General features: G+C 42.7%; 1 protein-coding gene across 2 annotated transcripts in view; it reads right to left on the bottom strand.

Annotated features, from left to right (window-relative positions):
* The window catches only part of dgkg (diacylglycerol kinase, gamma), a 108735-nt gene extending 84900 nt beyond the window's left edge, over positions 1 to 23835 (bottom strand). The window contains exons 1-2 of one of the 2 annotated variants that reach the window (XM_084085265.1): positions 23605 to 23835; positions 5206 to 5951 (exon numbers count right to left, since the gene is read on the bottom strand). In XM_084085265.1, coding sequence (XP_083941391.1) covers positions 5206 to 5278 — 73 coding nt within the window. In that variant the 5' untranslated portion in view covers positions 5279 to 5951; positions 23605 to 23835. The remainder of the gene's footprint in view (positions 1 to 5205; positions 5952 to 23604) is intronic. The other variant, XM_084085266.1, reaches the window with a different exon arrangement.
* Between the last annotated feature and the right edge of the window lie 249 nt (positions 23836 to 24084).

The following is a 24084-nucleotide window of genomic DNA, read 5'->3' as shown; positions in this document are numbered from 1 at the left end:
GACAAAATCATACTTTTTGGCCCGGATGGCTGGCGTAGCGGTCCGGGTACCTCGGCTCAATGTAGCCTGACAGCGCGTTGCAGGTTCGAGTTCCGATCCCGACGGCCTGCGTGTCACTCCCCTTCTCCCTCTCCCCATTTCCTGTCAACCTACTGTACTAGCAATAAAGGCATAAAAAGCCCAAAGAAAGATCCTAAAAAATAGATATAATGATACTTTTGAATGAATAAAATGTCCAATCTGTATGGTAGAGAATGTTAATACAATATAACTTATACAATTGGGGTTGTTGTCTCTTCTATTGAGACATTTAGATTGTGTCAAAGGTCAAGTCTCACCTAGACACGAGATCTGACACAAATTTTGACCCGATGGTCAAGACCCCGCAAGTAGGCGGAAAACTTCAGCTCTTGCGCAGGAAACCGGGTTCAAATCCGGGGTAGAAGATGAAAGCTACATAGTGCAGCTTTAAGAACAGAAAAGTTGCTGTGCAGACTGCATATTCTATTAGTAAACATTGTGAATGAACCCCTCTCCCTTACGGAGAAGGAGAGGGAGTGCTGTATTGATGGAGCAGAGCCTGTGAGTCACCATCGTCAGGAGTTGTCCGTGGAAGGAGAACATGCCGTGTTTTCCAGTTTTAGATGCTAATCTCCCTGTCACACATACTCAAAAACACACACAGGCACATGTCTCACACACGTCATATGGTCTCTATCCTGAACACTAACCCCACTGACCCGTCATAATAATGTCATACATTTGCATAGGCCATGTGTACATGCATACAGTATATGGACATCTGTGCACGCGCGCGCACACACACACACACACACACACACACACACACACACACACACACACACACACACACACACACACACACACACACACACACACACACACACACACACACACACACACACACACACACACACACACACACAGGTGCGCACATGCTCCACCTCAAAAGAGACAGTTTCAGCAATCATGTTAGTTGTCATAATCAGCTCTGGGCGGGGCACCCTGTTAGATAACCTCATTTTATTTAGTGCTCAGCAGCTTTGAAGGCTTTTAAATCTTTCATGTATTTTTTTGCCCTCCATTAGATATTCAGAATGACTCAGGACCTTCTGATGACAGGAACAACAGGGAGGGTCCCCATGTGTACACCCCATACACGAGGGGGAGTCAGCAGCAGCAAGCACAGAGGCACGTAATCACCAAACAAGGTCAAGTCATCGGCGGTTGTTTGCGATGGATTAATCATCTTTTACGGGAAGAGCAAAGCCAAACAGGTAGGAATGGCAGGCCTATTAGGCTGCCAATCTATGCGGGCTGTTAAAAGCCACGATATGATGGAGCAGAGAGTGTCTTAAGTAGTTATACAGCTTTATAATGGATAACAACCTTTCACCCCTACAGCATACACAACCCCTTTATGGATCAGTAACACAGATCGCAGATTCACAGGCATACATACACGCACGCACGCACACACACACACACGCAGCACGCACACACAGTGTCCTACACTGATCCATTGATTCGATAGTGATAAACTGTACAATCATTTGCCTGTATTCTTTTGAATCCCCACCGTCCCTGAATGGAATGAAACAATACAGTGCCAGCCTGACTGTAATTTTGCTACACATTCTCACAAATAGTAGTCCTATAGTGACGACTTGGGGCGGAAAAATGACAAGGGCTGCAATATGTGACGCTTTGGAAGTAGGTGTGGCCAAATAAGTGACATGCTATCATTGGATATCGCTACAAATAACTTCCAAAACGGTGGGTGGAACAGCGAGTCGTGAAGCTCACTGTGGTAGACATTAGTGCCATGTTCCCAACATCATGGGTTCAAATCCCACTGTGGGTGTACTTTGTTCATATTATCTACTCCCATTTTGCACGCACGCACGCACGCACGCACGCACACAGACAGAGTTAAAGTCAGTGCAAGCAGTATGTCACTGTCTGTGCCAGAGGTGCACACAGAGCTTAGAATGCTTCAGCAACAACTGCAACCAGTCAATGAGGAGCCTAACTTGCACTTTGTCATACAACCATGTCGCTAGCTGAAAAGTATTACTTTTGGCGAGCTACAAAGCCTAAAGCAGTCCTAAATTTCTAGTGCTGCTAGACTACGTGGTATTCTACCCCACTACAAATTTACTCAGATGGGGTAAAGGTTTATGCTAACATCACACTAATCTTAATTCAGATAAATATCTCAACTTTAATCCACCATCTGTATTCTTAACCATCAAAGCACTGACAAGACAGAAAAGAATCGAAGCAACAAATCTAGCCTAAATATTTTCAAAGCAGTGGCAAAGAAACCAAATTTACAGCAATGGAGAAAACAGGGGAGAGAGGGAGAAGCTGAACATATTTTGTGTTGGTTACCATAAAAAATGTCCACTGAAGGGAAGGGGGAGTTAGCAGCACTAAAGAGAAATTGGCATCCTGTCTGCAACAAGCTTTTGCTCTTACATTATGCTCTCACCTCATCAGGGTGTGGGAGTATGACGCAAAATGGTTGCCGTGTGAATACGGTCTATGCCACCAGTCTACAGGCCCCATCATATTACACACCCACTGACGTCTATACCTATTTTTATTTTCTGTTTCTATGTACTTTTGCTTCCCCTTTCCTCAGGTTAGTTTATTTTTCTCATTGGGCTGAAAAATGCACAGTGAATAGAATTTGACAAAATATTTTGATAATTTCACAACAATTTTGTAAAAGTACTCCACTATAAATTTGAGAAATAAACTCACTAGCTTAGTGAGGCAATTTCAGTCAGAACTTCTCAGAAGCCTTTTAAGGTAACAGCTCATTGTCTGATTTAGGGCTGACCCCTCATAGTTGACTGGTCAACTAATTACATTAAACATTGGGATCTTGGTCGTGTTATCTTTGTCGAGTAGTTTTCTTTTCATAGATGTTCATTAAAAAGTCTTCCCTGCCCCCTTAGCCCTACGCACAATTCCAAGATCACGATGAGCCCATAAGGTATCAGATAAACGGACGTGCAGCCAATAAAGTCTAGTAGTGGGCTAATTTGAGGGCCTCGATGTGACAAAACAACCCAGTAGCGTAGCATGTCAACAGCATGTGAAATAGAACACTAAGCCACAGAATTTAATCATAGAAAATCATCTGAAAAGAAAGGCTGTTGACTGATTTAACAACTGAATGTACCATCTTGTACACACACAGGCGTATGGTGGGTTTTAACGTTGACCGGGCCAGATTCTTAACCCCACCTCCCCCCGAGGGGGGGGGGGGGGTTCGCACAACAACGGCTGATAAGTCTATTGAGAATTACCAAGCCATTCCAGGTGGAAAACGGAACGCTCGTCCCAAAACACACTGCCCCATTTTTTTCGCGGACCGAGACCGCCGGTTTAAACGTGGGGGAGGGTGTTTCAGGACAACGGTTCTTCTTCTATTACATTTCTGAATGGAGAGGTGCTCGTCTCTGCGCAATGGAGAACCGGTTTGACGGCAAAACTTTTCTAATGGCCACTCATTAACAATTCGGCCGAATGCAAATGAGCCCCATTTGAAAACAAAGGCGACTTAACACATTGGGTGCCAAAACCGTATATATACGTTTTTTGAAAAAAAAAAATTATTTTTTTTTTCTCCAATTTTTCCTTCACAGCACCAGGATATATAATTTTACGAAGATTTAGACTCCAATCCACTTCCTGGTTAACTTAAGACTTCAAAAGCCTGTATCTCGGCTCCTCAAAAATAGTTAAAAATCCTGGCACTCAGTGTACTCTGTTTTAAAAAAAACCTGGCACCCCATGTGTTAAAGGGTGAGGGGCTGCTAATGTTGTTATGTTGATTTTTAGATTTTTTTTCCCCTGGGGGAGCAGGGTTTTACAGACCGGGCCATGGTCTGTAAATCATTGGGGCCAACGAGGCGTTGGCCCCAATGAGAATACGCCTCTGTGTACACACACACAATAATACACAGACCCACCAAGCTCAATAGGTCATGGAAGGCTTTCAGTCGACTAAGGAAATCCTTCATCAGGGAAAGCCCTAGTCTGCTGTCAATCAACATGTCTTGCTGTTGTGGGTTAACAATATCTAGTTTAAGAAACATGCTAGTTACTTTCTTTCTTTCTCTCATTGTCTCTCTTCTCACCCTCTGTGCATATTCATGTGCCTTTGCATTTGCCTTTGCAGAGAGAGAGAGAGAGAGAGAGAGAGAGAGAGAGAGAGAGAAAGTGTGTGCATGTGTGTGTGCGTACGTACACCCAGCCAATTCCCACCTGTGCTTGGCTGAATAGCTTGTGTAAGAGTGAAATCCTGTATTCATAGTCCACAATGAGAGTGAACACACTGTAGGCCTGAAGACAGATGCTCTTTTGCCTAACAAATATTGATCGCTGGGGAGCAAAACGACAGCGCAAGAGGCTCATCCATCAAGTTACAAAGTGTAAGAAGGAAAGATATACTGCGATATACAGCACTAAGTCTCGTGGCAAAAAGGAGTGTGCTGTTTGTTTTCCTTGTGCCAATATATTTTTCCTATTTGAACATATACTGAAAGAGTATGCTTACTCCCTTAAGCTTCAACTGCTCTGTTACTTACTAGATCATGTGAAGGCCATCATGTGGATGGGCCAGTTAGGGCATGGACCACATGCTCCTTGTGAGTCGCGAGGACCCAGATTTTAATCTTTACAGTCTACTAAATGAAAAGCAAAATGTGCCCCCAAAAAAAACATCTTTAAAAATAAAATAACGGTACAGCGTGATATGCAACCACATTGCATGAAGGGGCTTCATACATTAAAGGTTATGATGAGCCATATCATGTCAGTATGCACATGGATATTATACATTATGTGCACAAAAGCACGCAGACACAAATGTCACATAGTAAGTCCAACACAATTAATACTTCAACTACAATGTGAAAATGTTGTATTTTTTGGTTAGCGACACTGTTAATAAAGTACAAATTAGGCTTATCCTTGTTGATCTCGTCCACATACACATAGACAAAAACAACAATAACCACTTAAGCCCTATAGTATATACAGTTTTATTCCTACGACGAATAGCGGAAATAGCCTGCTCTACAAGCTCACAACGTATGTTTACCTATAATGACATGCAAAATAGGGATAAACGTGGTTAGATAAAGTTTTAGGATCATCATTACTCACACTCGCTGTATTTCTGCAGCTGGGAGAACTCTGCTGGGCTCAAACATACCCAACTCATCCCGTCCCCCATCATGCCTGTAGCCAGGGGCTAGGGGCCGGCCTCCGTTCACAGGAGTCTGCAGGTGTGAATATGCTCCTAGTGGGGCGGCTGGTTATAATTGGATCAGGTGGCGTGATAAAACGGAGGTGAGGAGGTGGGCCGTCATCTCTGCCTCACCACCAGCATACAGAAGGTATAAGGTTGAATGAGCACACTCCACAGGACAGCTAATGGAGGTGGCCAAATTACTGAATATTCTGAAAAAACTAAATGTGTATAGTGCCAGTCAAGTAACAGATGTCGCTGAGTTATCAAGTAACGATACGTGACCAACTTTCACTTCCTGAATAAGCCCCTGAGTGATGACGAGGTTTGGAATGGACAGGGGTTTTGAACCGTGTCCGTGGCTTCTTCTTTGCGGGAAATGTCAGCCTAAATGGGAGAGTGACACAAGGGATGATTCAGTCGACTCAGGTGGAACGGGAGAAAGGAGTGGGGGAGGGGCACTGCTAAGACCAATGTGGGTAATGTGGCCGGCCCCCGCGGGGATCAATTCCCCGCCCAGCCAGAGGTGGTAAGGATAATGTCAGTCAGCTGTATGTCCAGAAGGCAATTCGTCTGTCACTGTACCAAGCTGCTCCTCTCGCCCTCAGAAGGTTGCACGAGGTCTCTCAGCAGGTCTGCGGCAACAATTATCTATTCTGACCTAGATAGAAACAGACGAGGACAGAGAGAGAGAGAGAGAGAGGGGGGGAAAAGAGAGAGTGAGACAGAAAGAGAGGGAGGGGGGGGGGGGGGTAAGACATGAGACAGAAATGAATGGGTCAATGACAGTAGGTGGGGGAAAAACAGCACAAGAATGAATTAGCCTATACGTTCACTGGTGAGGGATATCTGTGTCCTGAAAATATATTCATGTACTGTATTTATGTTGTCCATCTTCACAAGTGGATCAATATCACCTCCAAATCCTCCCGAAGAATGAGAGGGAGCTGAGATGATTAGGACGAAAGGAAAAAAAAGAGAGAGAGAGAGAGAGAGAGAGAGAGAGAGAGAGAGAGAGAGAGATGGAGTGGGGGGGGGGGGGGGGGGGCTGGGATGGCAGCCAAGCTTAAACCCAAAATAAGTTAACCGAGCCTGTCTACAAACGAGGGAGGCAGGAGAGTGATACGAGGTACAGGAAAATGGATTGAGGCAGAGAGGAATCTATGGCAGAGAAGGATGAAGGCCAATCCAAAATCTGAGGGGCAGCAGGGAAGGCAGAATTAGTTGCACTACATATTAACTCAGCTGCTGTCTTCATGGAGCAGTAGCTTAAGTACAAATCACAGTACAGTATGTGTTTAATTGAATGCTATGTCAATATATTTAATCTCATACAACTAAACCACAGTGTATCTAGATCAGTGGTTCTCAAAGTGGGGTCCTGGTCCCCTGAGGGGTCCTTGAGGGGGTTCCAGGGCTATTGGCCTTTATTGACAGTATATAGTAGAAAGAGAGAGGAAACTGCATGGGGGAGAGAGACGGGGAATGACTCGCAGCAAAGGTTGTTGAGATCGGGAGCATTAGAGCCTATATGTGGTATGCGCCTGGACCGCTAGGGCTAGGCCAGCGGGCGCCCTCCCAGTTTAACCACTTTAACCCTATTTTATATTTGGGTTATTCGAAAAACAGCCAATCTTAAGGTCACAGCATGTCGCACCGTGATGTGTTGTGACCTTGTAGATCAACACATTTGAAGTCTTGAAACATTTAGATTTTGTTTTTTTAATAATTTGGACAAAAACACAAATCTTCTCTTATGGGAGTCCCTGGCACAAACTCTTTTCAGATGGGGGTTCGTGGACTCCATGGCCAAATACATATACATTTGGGGGGAACTACAGACCTGATCTAGATAGATATCCAGCAAGGTGTGCCAGAGGTGAGACAGTTCAGCTTCATAATGACAGCAAACACTGATCCTCAAAGTGAGAAAATTAGAGCGGGGGTGTCAGGGTGGAGAGGAGGGTGGTACAGAATGCCGTTGCTGGAGGTGTAGATTGGGCTCCTGGGTGGTGTTGTCACACACAACACACACTCCCGCGCTCACTCACGACACACGCACGCACGCACGCACGCACGCACACAGAATCAGGTTTATTGTCACATCACAGGTTTACAAGGTAAAAAAGTGGGTGAAATTTGTTTTTGTACATCATTCCCATCGCAACGTTAAATTCCGTAGAAAGAAGAGTGGGGAGAGAGAGAAGAAGAGGGGTAGGGGGGCAAGTGGGAAGGAGATCAAACAAGAGAAAAATAGAAGCCAAAAAAACAAGTTATCTACATATTTACAAAGTACCTGAGATAAGAGACAGACTAAGGTGCCTGAGCATAGCAGCAATGTATGTATACTGTGCATGATATACTTATAGACGTTAAGGTGCTTAGAGAAAAAAAAAGCGCAATAAAAAAGACCAACAAAAAAAAGTTTGTGCGTTATACATAAGGTGCAGAAGCCTAAGGGTGGACTGACCCTGGTATAATCCTCTTAATGTTTAATCTTCAAGTGTTTCTTCAAATTAGCATTTTGACTAAAGCTTTTGCCACAAAATGTACAATTAAAGCCTTTCTCCAAAAAAAACTAAAAGCTTTTGTCACAAAAAACTGTACACCTAAAGGGTTTTTGGTGTGATCCTCAAGTGTTTTTCATATTACCGAGGGGGAGCTAAGTCCGAGTCATTTTCCTGGTACACACACACACACACACACACACACACACACACACACACACACACACACACACACACACACACACACACACACACACACACACACACACACACACACACACACACACACACACACACACACACACACACAAAGAGCAGTTTGTCTGCAGTCAGAGGCAGTGTCTATTCTGGGTACCACTTTCCACCATTTAACAGATGGTCTCATCTCATAGAGTGCCGCTTGTCTTTGCTCCTTCTGACCAATCTACAGTAATTCTTAATTCTTAGGAAGGCAGGAGTAGAAGGGCTGAGTGAGTGTGTGTGTGTGTGTGTGTGTGTGTGTGTGTGTGTGTGTGTGTGTGTGTGTGTGTGTGTGTGTGTGTGTGTGTGTGTGTGTGTGTGTGTGTACAGTAAGTCAAGGTTCTGACCCAGATACTAAGGCTCTTAGGCTAATGTTATTTATCTATGGATTTATTATGTATTTAGTTATATATTTATTTTTCACAGCATTCTTTTTTTGTTGTTGCTCTTGGCTAAACAGTATCTGATCTGGGAGTGGACATAGACATATTTGTTTCACTGAACAAATACCTGTTACTGCGTACCTAAACCCAAACCAACATATGATTGATTTGTAAACCTTGAAGACACTGTTAAGACAATAGTTATAATTTTGACAATTGAAACACCATTGCCAATGTTATAAAATATAAATTATTTTAAAAGGTAAACCCTAGCTCTCCTCAGTGTATCTCACAGTGTTGTGCGAAACATTGACTTCATTTGATTGTGGTCAGATTTTGAGACTACAGTTTGCATACATCAGGGGTTGGCTGCTTGAATCAGGCAAACACACGCAACCAGGAAGCAACTAGATTCACAGAGTCACGGAATCAAACACTCTCTGCCGTTCCGTTTACACAGCAAAAAGACATACTGAACGGGCGTGCACGAGCCGCTTTCCGGCGTCGTACATTCTCCTTTTACGCTGTCAAAAAGCTTTTAAACATGAAGCAGCGAGGAGGCTTCTACACTCATTACATCCATCACCTCTGTTCTCTCCTTCCCCTAGACAACATGAGAGAGACAGAGAGGCATGTCCTAATGGGCCACGCATGCTTAAAGGTCAGATATGAGGAGGAAAAATTCACAGGCTGGTTGTGAAGTGCTGGAGGGGGGTGGACTGTATATATTCTTGGCACTTTTATACTGTTGGAAAGCCTGTATAAGGAACATCTATTTGTGGGATAATCAGCACATTTGATTACCCATTGGTAGCTGGGGGTAGGAAAATCAAAACAAGAGTTAATAGAAGATTTGTCACATTTTTCTTGGGCGCAACCCACATACTCTGCACTGCTCATGCCACAAATGCATGTTCTTTACAAATGGGGCTCCATTTAAAAGAGAAATAGACAGAGAGAGAGAGAGAGAGAGAGAGTAGAAAAACAGAGAAGAAAGAGAGAGATAGAGAGACGCACGTGCCAATCAGCAGTATGGGGCCTCCCCTCCGTGCAGTGAGGGATTCTGTTTTGCTCACAAGGTCGCCTGGCAACGGTGACGTCACTGGAGTTCGAAGCAAAGACACGCACCAGTAGACCAGAAGAGAGAGAGAGAGAGAGATGGATGATGTTGGGTGCTGTTAACAGATGAAATGTAAAATCTGATACTGTATGTCCTTCTGTATGTCCTTCTAAATGCGTTTGTCTTGCAGAACGCCCAACAAGTTATTTCAGAGGCATTTGAGTTCAACCAAAATAAGAGTCCTGATCAACTTGTGTCTTTGGATTTTCCTAAGTGGAGCCATGTGGCTTGGAACGTTATTGTGACACACACACACGCACGCACAGTCGCGCGCACGCACACACTCACACACACACACACACACACGCACGCACGCACGCACGCACGCACGCACGCACGCACGCACGCACGCACGCACGCACGCACACACACACACACACACACACACACACACACACACACACACACACACACACACACACACACACACACACACACACACACACACACACACACACACTCTACATCCAGTCTCAGAAGCTCCTCTGGCTTTTAACTTCCTGTCAATAATCAGTGAGTGGAAATGGGCCCACCTAAGGTGAGCATCAATTGTATCAGCCTCCTTCAACTCTTGCCTTAGCGTAGAGATTTTAACGGCCTTTGGAGACTCACCAAGTCTCACCAAGTATCCAGAGAAAGACAGATGATATATTAGCATTTTCACCATAACAGCCAGGAGCGTTTCTAGTATTGTTTAAGTCTAGAAAAAAATCACCCTTCTGGGATTTGTCCTACCTGCAAAGCCCCCCCAATTTGTGCCAAGTTTGGTTGCAGTTGGACTATTTGTCTGCTGCGGAACCCCGGACGCACAAAACAAACACACACACACAGAACTGCAAAAAAACACAGAAAAAAACTAAAACTAAAACAAACTAAAAAACAAAAGGGGTGCCTATGCACCCCTTTTTACCCCCTAATATTAATAATACTAATAATAAATATAGCTGCAAGCAACAATACAACAGGGCCAAGGAATGCAGAGAGAAAAAAGAAAGAAAAACTATAAGTAATATGCACAATAAGGTATAGAAACATAGAAGACTGAACGTGAGAGAGAGAAGACCATGCAATTAACAAATGAGCATTTTAAATCCTCTCTCGCTATTTACTCCGTGCTCAAAACATCTGCTCAATGATAGCCTTGGTACCCAGGCTTTTATTTTCGTCTGTATTTGGCTCAAAAAGAAAAAGCTCAATGACAATACAGTATGTACGGAGCAGCGGCCTCACTTCGTGTACGCGCGCGAGCATGTGTGTCTGCTTGAGAGAGAGAGATGGAGAGAAAGAGATGAAGAGAGAGACAGTCTGGCTGTACAAAAGGCTGCCTGTGAGAGTTAAGTGTGTGCTCGTTAAGTGTGTGCACAGGTCATCGGGTGTGCGCACGCACCTGCAGGTAATTGCATGAACGCACCTGCAGGTAATTTTAGTGAACAAGACTTTTCCCTTTTTCTCCTCTTGCATCAGTCAGAACAGAAGTGTGTCCAGTTCATAACAAGAAATTGCTCCAACAGTTTATCCACAGTTTTGAGTGTGTTCATGCAAATGTAAGTCCTATGTTTTCTATTTCAAATGCCGTTCATTTTGTGTGTTGAATGTGCCTTGATGTCCTGTTCTGTTATGTTTGTGCACATCAGTAATAGCGTTTGGTTGACAGCAGTATGACGGTGGTGATATTCAAGTGTTTACTTGATTTGCCTTCATTCCATTGTATGTAACCAAGAGAATGGTCATAACTTTCATTATACTTTAAGGGCATTGAAGTATTGTTTGTGTTACACCATTTGTGACTGAATAGTTTCATGTGTGTACTTGAACAGTGGGCATTACACCTAATTCATAGTTCATTCTGATAAGTTGTATGCATGCTGCTTATTGTCAAGCATTGTCATTGTATTTCATTTCATGGTACATGTATGTAGCTTACAGTAATTCATGATGTATGCAAGTATAATGCCTTTGTCAGATCGATATATTATTTGTTACTGTAATTATTTACTTTCTGTATTATCGCAGAAAACTACACACACAAACACAAGTGCTGTACTGTGCTCATTAACCTCTTCAGTAAAAACCCATAAATGAGAGAAGTTGTCTGTCCTGTGTTCTAATCGACACCCCAGGGTTAAGTGGGGAAGCCAGCCAGTATAAACCAGTCCTTTATATATATACACCATATACAGTCCTTTCCTTTAACCCTCACTAACACTGGCAATACATCATTTGTATTGATGCAATATTAAATTGAAGCCAAGACAACTGTTACTGAAGCACGTACAATTGATTGCCTTAATTAGAACAGTCCACCTCAGAGCAGAGATCTCTGCCAATCTCCGCCAGGCCGGGTTGTCTACCCAGGACCCGCAAACTTTGGAAGGCAGTCATAGCCACTTGGAATGGGAAAAAAGTGTAAATTGTCAAAGAATGTTAACTAATCTTCTTAAAGAAGAATCTGAAAATGTCAATGACAGTTGATAAAACATAACGTTTATATTATCAATAGGCTATGTTAAACGTTTTATTATTCTACATTCTCATTTGTTATTATTCAAATAAAAGTTACTAATAATAATTAGTAGTGGCCCGAACTAGATGTGAGGGCCGCGTAGTGGCCCGAATCTCTAGTAAAGTACACTTTGGGAGCAAACCAGGGCAATACGAGATGAGCCGTCTTCAGATTAAATACCACATCACCCATAAACTCCCAGCATAATCAGCATAATCTTTTTTTCACTCTGCTGAATATCTGGGGAAGGAACATTTTAGATTTTTAAAAAGCAATTTAAGATAAACTGTAGTAAGAGATCAGGGGCATGGGCCAATATATCTCAGGCTGGAGAGTCGTTACTACTTAAACCCTATACTTCATTGACGGGGGTCCTCCAGGGGTCTAATACGGTGAAGCAGCATTCTGCTTTTACGGACCAACAGTGTGGAATAAACTCCCATTACACCTAAAACAGGCAGCCTCTGTCGATAGCTTTAAAGCACAGCTCAAGACCTATTTCTTCACTCTTGCTTTTAGCTGACTCTTTGGTTGATTTTTAAGTCCTCACTGTATTGCCTATTTTAATGTTTTATGCTTTTGCTTTTATTTTATTTTATTTTTTGTTTGCTTTATTGTTAAATTGGTTGTAACTGTAACTGTATTCTTGCTCTGTAAAGCACTTTGCGCTGCATTTCATGTCATGAAAGGTGCTATACAAATAAAGTTTATTATTATTATTATTATTATATGACCCACTCATTTTGACCTCTACTCTACTGTAAATCGCAGATCTACAAGCTTATACATTGGCTAGTTTCGCAGAACGTTTGCCTATTTTTGGCGAATATTCGCCTATTATTTTCGCCGAATGTTCACCTATTACGACATGCCCAGAATAGGGATTCATGTGGTTAAGAACCCCTCCAACGCCACTCTGTGGCTCTACTGTGTTTACGCACAGTGCCAATGAGTGATCAGAAGCTACATGTTTTTCACTTAATGCTTCCATGTGATCAACAGTAAATTCAGCGTAGCGATAGTTCCTGTAGGCACGGAAGGCAGGAGGTTTATATGCTACGTTCACTCTTCCCGGACTCCCCCATTCTTCTTCTTTTTTTAAGAAAGTAGCGCTGCCAAATTAGGACACTGGAGATCACTACAATGATAAACCTGTAGAGGAGGGAAAAACACACAAGAGAACTCATATCAAGATGTTCCAAGGAGAGAGACACAGAGTGAGTGAGTGAGAGAGAGAGAGAGAGAGAGACACAGACAGACAGACAGACAGACAGACAGAGGAAGTCATGAGGAAGACATGAGGAAGACATGAGACAGAAAAGAAGGGGTGAATGAAATTAGGTGGACGAAAAAGTCCATAAGTACTGTAGTAATGATGTGGAGAATTCAAACCAACGTCATTCATTGTAAGGCAGGATGCAGTGGCTAAAGTGCAATGCTCCTTCCGACGTCTGAACATTTCCCTTTGCCTCTCAGGACATCTGGAGGTGCATGGGTTCCGAGGGAAAGTTCTGGGACGCCCTTCCGAAGCTCGTAACTTTGTCAATATGTAGTTGTATCACCTCCCTTTCCGAATAAAAGTTTGGTCATATGTATTGCGCTTTTGACCTCTCTTCAGGAAGCGTGTGGAAGCAAAGATAACAGCAGTGAAACAATTTACATGGGCAGCAAGCAGCTCACTGACAGTCAAAGTAGTTTTGACACAACAAATGTGTAGGACTGCAGAAAGCTGTATTTTATATACAGTATCTACACATACATACTGAATTCTGTATAGACCGCAAGCAAAAAAAAACAATAGGCATTCAAATTGACTACGAATGTCTTCCAAAATTTGCGGGCCCTGGGTAGGCAACCCAGCCTGGCAGGAGGAGCGTCATTTTCTAGTGCTAAAAATGTAATCTTCTGTGCAGAATATGAATGGGATTTTTACTTCCAGAAAGTCACTATGCCAAAAATAATTCTTCATTGGGAATTCAAGCCTAGTGCTCTTGGGTTCCGAAAAATAGCCCTCAATGGACATTTCTTCAAATGAACATCTAAATGTAGAACTCGGATTTATTCATGTCTATGAAACTAAACCTATCTAATAGGGACTGAAGGAAAAAAAGATGCTATTTCAGACTCATGGGAGAAAATGCTGCCTTAGCAAAAAACATTGTGCACACAAGTGACAAAAGGGCAGCAACAGGGTCAGCCTCAGAAGACAAAGACAACAAGCAAGAGGTGAAAGTTCACCAGTTTAACCACATGAACCCTAGCCACATGGCCGTATTCTGGGCATAATAGGCGAACATTCAGCGAAAATAGCAGCTATTTTTGCCGAAGACATTTTGTGTATAGGGAAGAAAAGACCCCTGGATGACCCTGGTCAACAAAGTATATAGTGTAGATTTAAGTGTGTTAATGCAGGGGTCAAATACAAATTCTACACTGTAAACCTGAGGTTCTACTATGAACAATCAATTAATCAATTAATCAATTAACTGCCAATGACGAGATTCTCGTCATGTGGTATTTTCAGTGGTTTGCAATAGAGGGCGCTGTTCCGCAGCCTGTGAATGTTCCCAGGATCAACCAAGAATAGTACACCCAGAAATCACGTGATCACAACGAAATTAAGCTGGTTTCCTTTAGTATTATAGGATTTATACAAAAAATGAATTCTCTGCTTTCTGTTGCTTTTTGGCCACAAGCCACATTCAACTGGCCATAACTATGGAACGGATTATCGCGACGGCACGCTTTTTTCTCTCTCGATTCTCCGAGACCCTACGTCTTTTGAGGTGATCGCCGGGTGGTTAGTAAAAACGCTTGAAATCGCTGGCGAGGGCAGCTATATACAATGTTTTAACTCTGGCAGTTAAAGAGTTAATCAATTAATCAATTAATCAGTCAATCAATCTACTGTATATCTTAGTGTTAATTGATCATTTTGTAACTCACAGTAAGAGAGTGTACAAATGTAACAAAACAGTCCCATTTGTTTACATTTTATAAATTACATTTATTTTTGTACACTCACTCATGAATTCACTTTGTAAAATGCGTCACTTGGTGGATGCATTCATTAAGCATTTCACAGTACAGTAGAAGGGTACATACGTATGTCTTTTTTGCATGGCTTGGGAAGCTCCAGTAGGAATTAAATTCCATACCAGTATTATATAATAACCTACAGCAGTGGTTCTCAAAGTGGGGTCCTGGGACCCCAAGGGGTCCTTGAGGGGGTCCCCAGCAAAATGTGTTAATATAGCATCAAAATCAGTTTAACTACTTTAACGGCATATACATTGGCTATTAAAAATTGGCGATCTAAAAGCTCACAAGCCACAATGTGTCACATCGTGAGATTGTAAATCTGTTATTTTCAAAGAAATCGTGAAAAAGAATTGGGGTCCCCTGGCACAAAAATCTGTACAGATGGGGGTCTGCGGACAAATACATATTAATTTGGGCGTCCTTGACATGAAAAGGTTTGAGATCCAATGCCCTGGCCTACAGGACCCCTGGAAAGGTCCTTACAGTGTGTGTCATCATAGCTTTCTGTGAAATGAACTGTGTAGGCAGCACATGCTGATGGCGTTTCAATTATTTTCATCTTGAAACCCAGAAAGGATACATTTGTTGCCGTGGAGCGCAACGGTTGAATCACCTAAATCACTTGAACTCTATGGCAGGTCCCTCTACTCTGTTCAGACCAATTAGCACCTGCAACAGCTCATTAGTCACTTTGTAATAGTCTGGGAGACTCATACCCTGCTCACACTGTACCGAAAAATAAAGACGTGCTATTAATGGAACAGATTTCACTGATTTAGTGGCCATTAAAGGGTAATTAAACCCTAGGCCGATTTTGGAGTTTGTTTTCCTGTACAGGTTAAAAAGTACAGAAGGGTAAAAACATAGCAGACTGAACTTGAGTAGCCTGGTTCCAGACGAATCTGCCATTGCAAAAAGAAATTGCCCTTGGCAGATTAGATCTGATGTTTTAGCAAAACAACCATAAAAGGACTGTTGCCATGATACTTTATTAACAGTTTGTAAAAAGTACAGAGGTACGGTTATATAATAATGCTAAAAGGATAACACACAAAGCCCTGAGGGCTTGCTTCCATTGTGGTCCTATGTATTAAATTCATCAAGACATATAAAGACATAGAATACTATACAAGAAATCATTATCAATACTAGGAGCAGTAAACGTATATTTACAGAAAAACAGTGGGGGTCATTTCAAGCATAGGATGCAGAAGCAGTGCACACTTGCAACCGCAGTGACAGCACATACTGTACACAGTGACAGGCACGCACACGTGTATTTATATCCACACGTTCAGTTCACATACATTTTATACACAACTACTTTTTCCACCAAATCCTTTTTTAAATTTGATCTTCTCTGTGATAACTCTTTCCATCACTCACAAATTAATCATTTCAAGTTCACTTCTCTTTTCACAGCTTGCAACTTGAGGCCAACATACTGTACTCACAAGCAACAGAATTTGCAGTGTCTGAAGTCCTGCCAAATGCTTTTGGAATTTGAATACAGTAGAAAACAGACTCCTTGCATTTTATAATAGTAATAAATAAAAACCCCGACTGCGTTCAATAGCTACTCATAAACCACTTAAACCTTCTAGACATAGTAATCTGGACCTGAGTTTGCTCTGTACCACTTTTTTCTGTCTACACCACCTCTTTGCCAAAAATAGCCAATCTGCACGCTCACAACACGTTGCATTGTGACATTTTGAGAGCTTGTGGATCTGCTACTTTTGGCTAAAAAGCATATGAATATGGATCGCGGAATATGGATGCTGGAGTTCAAGTGGTTAATGGTTTTATCCTGGTGTCAAAACTCTGTTTGCCATACAGGCTATGAAGGTACCTGAACTGAATAGACCCCTGACCTATGATGTTGCATTCTAGGAGACAATCAAAGTGTATGTAAGCATTTTGAGTTGAACTGTCCTCAGCTCTGTTCTGCTGGAGGCTAGTGGTCAGATAGGGCCCTCGCTCTCTGTTCTCTACCCTCCTGGGGATGCAGCCTCACAAATACCAGGAGTATTTATGGAGGGCCCGGCTGTCATGGCAACAGGGGGATTGGGTTTAAAACTCAGAGGCAAACGGAAAGGCCACACTATACACTGTACTTAAAGGGAAATATCACCCAATTTAGGACTTTTCGTGGGCTACCTTGTGAACATGAGCTAAAAAGTATGAGCGACTCATTCATGAAGCTGTAAACCACTGAAACAAGCTTTTCTTCTGTGAAATCCCTCACCAAGAGCTGATACCACTTCTCTGGCAATCAATGAGACTGTCAAGTTAAAAAAAAAACGACTGTTTGAGGTATTACACCAAACCAGCATCATCTTATAATAATAGATGACAATGTATCCATATTATGCCCTACAATCCCCTTATTTATTTTTTTGAGATCAAGGGCCATCCTTTCTGACCATTAGGGTGGTTATATTTGGTTGCCCTGCTCTTCATTGAGATCCTGTGTCTGGTTTGACATGACTTTTCCCACAATCCTGTTTCTGGTTTGACAAATATTTGGACCATCAGGTCAAAATAAAATTCTCCCCTGAGCAAGCAGGCATGCTCTATCAGCTCAGCGGTAAAACTGGAAGAAAATGGAACTGGGCTTGACATGTGAAAAATGTATCTGTGCATTAGATGTCAATTTCCTGGAACTGTAGAACACCACCACCCACTATGGTATAGATACATAACAGCACATAAATGGAAAACAAATTTAACATCATATACTATTTACATCATATACAACATCATACCGTCATATACTGTAGTCCTCTCTGATATCTGCAACGTCTTGCAGATCTGTGGTTTGTGCTGATGTCATAATGCTTAACTATGCTTTCTTTGTTGTCCTGCATCAGGCAGGATGATTGTATAGGGTGTATACGTTCGTATACGTTTATGAAAGGTATAGGGTAAGTGATTTTCTTTCCGGTTGTATACTTTTACAATAATTGATGGTGTTTTACTTGTTTTGCATCAGGCAGGAGGATTGTATACAGCAGGGGTAGGCACAGGTGCCAACATTGGCACAGGGGAGGGTGATCACTGGCACACGGGTATAAGTGTGAGAAAGAGGATTTTTCTTTTTAAATAAAATATATGTTTTAATGTAAATTAAGAGTCCCCTCACATCTGTGTGCAAATTACATCCTGCACATACTTGTACTTTCATTCAAACTCTGAACTCTGACTGGGGAGGGGGTCTGGGAGATATGTGAGTTTAATGATCATTACGATGTCTTGAAAATATTTCCAAAGAAGAAATAAATAAGGTTGTTATGAATATGGGAATCAAATATTTAATTTTTTACTGTGGTGTCATAATAAAATGTAATATTGATACGGCACACTGAAAATAAAATAAAGACATGGCACTTCATGTCAAAAAGGTTGCCGACCCCTGGTATACAGTGTACACGGTTGTATACTTTTCATTAATAATTGATTTTGACTTTGACTTTATTGTGCTGTTACTATGAATGTATCTTACAGTAACAGTACACCTAATGCCCTGTATCTGTAACTTAAACTGCTGAACTGTCTCTGGCGCCTGAATTTCCCACGATGGATCAATAAAGGTATCTATCTATCAATCATATACTGCCGCCAAATTGCGCCAATACATGCAGCAGTATATTCTGTCTATTCACAGCTTCATATATCGTACATTAACAGAAAATGTTCCTGTTAATGGCTTTATTTTTGTATTAATGTATATATATATATTCTTTTAAATGCTCTCTCAACTCATTAAAACATTATTGAACTTACCTGAATAATTAGGTCAATGTTGGATAACCATCATTGTCCGTTTAACCACTTAACCCGTATATAGTTAGTTGACTGGAGTACCCCAGGGGTCTATACTAGGCCTTTTACTTTTTAGTGTGGTTGCCCGAAAGGGCAACTACAGTACACTATAGTACTTGGGTGACTTTATTCTTTCGTTATTTATTTATAGACTAGACCATACCCGTCGGGGGATATGAGCACCCAAAGTGCAGTTTGCAGTTATGTGCACAGACAGTATATCAGGGATGGAAAGTGACTGTTGGTACATGCAACAGTTCCAACACACACGCGCGAGCGTCATCGCGCCCCCCCCCACCCGCACACGTCCCGCCACGCTGTGGACCCACAGTGAACACATACACGCGAACCCACACAGACACACATATATAAACACACACAGCACACGCGCATCCCGTCGTGTCGCGTGGGGACCCCCCCCCCCCCTGGGGGACCCCCCCCCCCACACCCACATACAGTACACACACACACCGCACGCGCGCCCCGTCGCTGTGTCCTGGACCCACAGTGGATACACAGACACACTGTGTACTCAACAAATCGCCAAAAGTATTACCACTTTGAGGGGGCGCCACAAATGCGCAAATGCAAAAAAAACAGCTCAATGCAAAAACTGGATTTTTGGGGGGATCGATCCTTTCTAAATGAAATACAAGTGATCTCAGGAGTGACGTGACAATGTAATTGGCTTGCAAAATTTGTGGAATGGGCCTATTTCTTAAAATCAAAACGCCATATAGTATAGCAGGATCCGATCAGCACCGAATTTGAATAGCACGTGGCTTGGCCACAGTGATTTCCAGAAATGTACAGTGATTTCATCACTGGCGTCAAGAGGTGACCACTGGTTACTGTACATTGTTACTGAGCTCATTCTACTGTTGTCCATTGTATGTCTGTTTTATGTGTTTTTGGTACCATTTCCTTTATTTCTATTTTCCTTTCTATTGTCTTCTTTGTCTTGTCCTATATTTTTCTTTTTCTTTTTTCTTTTACTTTTCTCTTTCTTCTGAGAAAGTTGATGGGGGGCGCAATACAAATACTGAACTTTTGAACCTATACATCATAATCACATTACCCCAGACATAATGTGCACCAATTTGTGTGAGCAGTAGGAAAAATGTGTTTTGTAAAAATCGGCCTCATGGTGGTGCTATAACAAGCCGATTTGAAAACTTTTGGGTGGAGGTTCTTCTTTGGCTTATTGAAAGTGTGCATGCAATGTTTCCCGCCGGTCAATCCAGTGGTGCTCTGAAACATCTGACAGATACATATTGATCACATGACAACAGAGATAAGGTGTACCAATTTTGGTGAGGTTTGGACAAAATCGGTAGGAGTGTGTGTCTGTGTGCGTGCTGTATGTGTACTGATGTGTTTGTACATTGTGGGTACATGTGACCGGTTAGGTCCTACTGTATGCCTCAGGTCTGTCTGTCCATCTCTCAATGTCTCAACTAATGAAAAGGAATGAGTTCAGGGCTATTCTGTGGGTGCACTCCCCATAATCACAAAGATCCATGCACGGACAGGCAATTGCTCATACCTTTAATCCATGTGATGGATGGCTGTCTGATAGCTGTCTGCCACCGCTAAAGATTAACAGCAGATTCGTCAGCATCATCATCGTCAGGATGTTTTTGCCACAAACTTCATTCTTCACTGCTTCTCGGTATCTCCATCCCCCACCACCACCACTTCCACACCACCAACTGGCCATTTACTGGGCATGTTAGCACGATGGCAAGTGGAGCTGTTGCTTACTGGTACAGTCTGTGTACTGTACATTATGACAGTGTTGTGCATGTGCATGCACACAACACATAAAAACACACAAGTTATCCATACACACACACGTGCGTGCGCACACACACACACACACACACACACACACACACACACACACACCCCCCCCCCACACACACACACACACACACACACACACACACTTATTCACAAATACACACATACTAAATCTCACTAGTAGTCTCTCAGGTCTCAGAACGTGAGCAGCATATCCAAGTGGGGCTGAATGAAGCTCTTCTAATCTTCTACGAATACAGTACGAACGCAGGATCCGATCAGCACCGAATTTGAATCGCACATGGCTTGGCCACTGACGGTGTTCCTCCCAGCGGATTCCTCGGGTCCCGGCGGCCGTAACCCTTGACTCGCGACTTTGCAACCACACTTGCAATTTCCCAAAGTTGTGCCTTTCTAGTTTCCCTCTACACTTAACATCTTAGGAAAAACTACACGGTGACGATCTACAAGTTTTTTCGCCAAATGGTGAATAATTCAGGGATGTTTGAATTTCATTTCGGCTGGACTTTTCAAATACAAAAACTCAGACTCATACTAAACAGTTCCCTGGCTACTGGCACTGTTCCATCTTGCCCATTTTTAAGAAGCCAATTCTAGACCCCACCATCCTCTGTAATTATCGACCCATTTCCAAACTCCCTCTCCTGTCTAAATGGCCGGAAAAGGCGGTTCTCAGTCAGCTGCTGCCCTATCTCCATCACAACGAGATCCTGGAAAAGTTCCAATCTGGTTTTAGGGTTGGCCAAAGTACGGAATCGGTCCTTTGGAAAGTAACTAATGACTCTGCCACCACTTCCACACCACCAACTGGCCATTTACTGGGCATGTTAGCACGATGTCAAGTGGAGCTGTTGCTTACTGGTACAATCTGTGTACTGTACATTATGACAGGCTTGTGCATGTGCATGCACACAACTCACAGAAAAACACACGTTATCCACATAAAAACACACACACACACACACACACACACACACACACACTAAATCTCACTAGTGGTCTCTCAGGTCTCAGAACGTGAGCAGCATATTCAAGTAGGGCTGAATGAAGCTCTTCTAATCTTCTCTCCCCTTCTTTAGTCTCTCTCTCTCTTTCTCTCTCTCACCATCCTTCTCCTTCTTTTCATCTCCTACTACCCATTCTCCTACTCCGCACGCACGCACGCACGCACGCACGCACGCACGCACGCACGCACGCACGCACGCACGCGCACACACACACACACACACACACACACACACACACACACACACACACACACAGTATATACATATCCTCCTAATCTTTTTCTCCCCATCCTCCCCTCTTTTCCTAACTATCTCAGTCCAGTTTTGTCTTTCTTTGGTTTGGACAATTAATCCTTAAACATTTAGCCGTGAGTCTATCAATCAAGTGGGTTTTGTCTACGTGTAAACAACCATTGCATTCGGTGATTGCCTGATGAGACGTAATTAAGCATGCCAATTGGACATTAATCAGGAGATGTCGGCTGTCTCGTGCACCAGAATCTTTCTCAAGGAAGCAGCTTACTGGGCACGATACAGAGACATGCATGATGCACTCCAACATAAAATGCTGTGTAAAGGCCGTGCCAGTACCAGATACATACCAGATAGCACGTCGACTACATTGTCACATAATGCCTCTCTATCCACAGTTTCCTGTCTCACAAATATCCTATCCTAAATAAAGCAAAAAGCTATGTAAAACATAGTTAAAATTCGAGCATGGCCCGATAATATTAATTAAGATGAGCACGTCTCCATCTTTCTCTACCCCGAGAGAACCCCCCAAAACACACAATCATGTGTTCAATAGAGGGATATATCAACACACAGTAGCACTGTGGTTATTACACCATATCAGAAACTGGCAGATTCATCATGGGATTCTACAGTCATGCACTGTGTTTTGGTGCAGCTGGTGAAGGGTGCTCAAAAGCAGAACAACAGTGTGTGTGTGTGTGTGTGTGTGTGTGTGTGTGTGTGTGTGTGTGTGTGTGTGTGTGTGTGTGTGTGTGTGTGTGTGTGTGTGTGTGTGTGTGTGTGTGTGTGTGTGTGTGTGTGTGTGTAACACAGTATACTGTATATACATGAACAAGCTCTATATCAACATGATCTCTATATCAACATGATATCTAACCATGCAAATAATGTGTAAGAAATAAAGGAGTTGTTGCATTGTTGCTGTTGGTGTTTTGTTGTTGTCATTTTTTTTGGGAGGCCCTGCCCGACCTTGATACCTGACAGAAAACATAAATTAAGTTTGTGATGTGTTGTGCCCCCAGTTTATTCTTGGTTGTTAAAAGTGTGTGTTTTTATCCATGACCTCACATGCAGTAGCTAGTCCATCACATCTCACTCTCATGTACAGTGTACTTCTATCCTCAATTACAACAAGATTACAAAAAAACTAGTTAGTATTGTTTTTATATTGCCTAACTAAAAAGCCCCCAATACGTTGGTTAAAGCAGAAAAACACACACACACACACACACACACACACACACACACACACACACACACGTGTGGACAGCTGGAATTGACTTGTGGCCATACTAAATGGCTGCATGTTGTGTGCTCTGTGCTGTATGAGCATGGCATAGCCTATCAAATCTACAGAGAATGCAAAAATACATAACTCCTGCAACAACAAGACAAATACAGGAAAATGAATGAAATGTGATTTAAAATGCACAGAAAATGAGAACAGAGGCAGAGAGATAGCAAAGAAAGACAGAACAGAAGGCGGTCAATGAACCTCGCTCGAACAGCAGCATGGGGCGAGCGAGAGAGAGAGAGAGAGAGAGAGAGAGAGATGAAAGAAAAATAAAAACAGTGATGCATAATCAACGAAACGTTATTCCCTACCTCTCCGACCTTCCCAGTAATATTCCTCCTGTTGGAATCCTCAGTCCACAGCATGGATAGGGAGCTGGGTCTGGGCTTGATTGGGCTGCTGTGTGGTGCGCCTCAGTCAGTCAGTCAGTCAGTCAGTCAGTCAGCACCGTGTCCAAACACGCGGCTACATGCAGCACGTCGGCGAAGGACAGCAACAACATCCCTCCCATCCAGGCTGAATTCATTAAGGCGCGCTGTCACCCTCCCTCTTCGTCTTCTCCCTCTCTCTATCTTTACCACTTTCGTTCTGTCGCTCGCTGATTAGAACGCACGCTCTCTCGCTTGCTCGCTCTCGCTCGCTCTCGCTCTCTCTCTCTCTCTCTCGGAAACACGTTTACATTGTCAAAGAACAATTACAAAATTAGCACTGTTTATGAACGATTTAGACTGTGGGCTTACTAGAAAGACTGAACTTTGTAACATTGTAACTTTGCAATCGAATTAATTGGT

This window comes from Gymnoscopelus microlampas, assembly GCF_963454915.1.
Source record: "Gymnoscopelus microlampas genome assembly, chromosome: 17".
Taxonomy (NCBI): domain Eukaryota; kingdom Metazoa; phylum Chordata; class Actinopteri; order Myctophiformes; family Myctophidae; genus Gymnoscopelus; species Gymnoscopelus microlampas.
The sequence above is the reverse complement of the archived record's forward strand: the minus strand, read 5'-3'. Positions and strand labels throughout refer to the sequence as shown.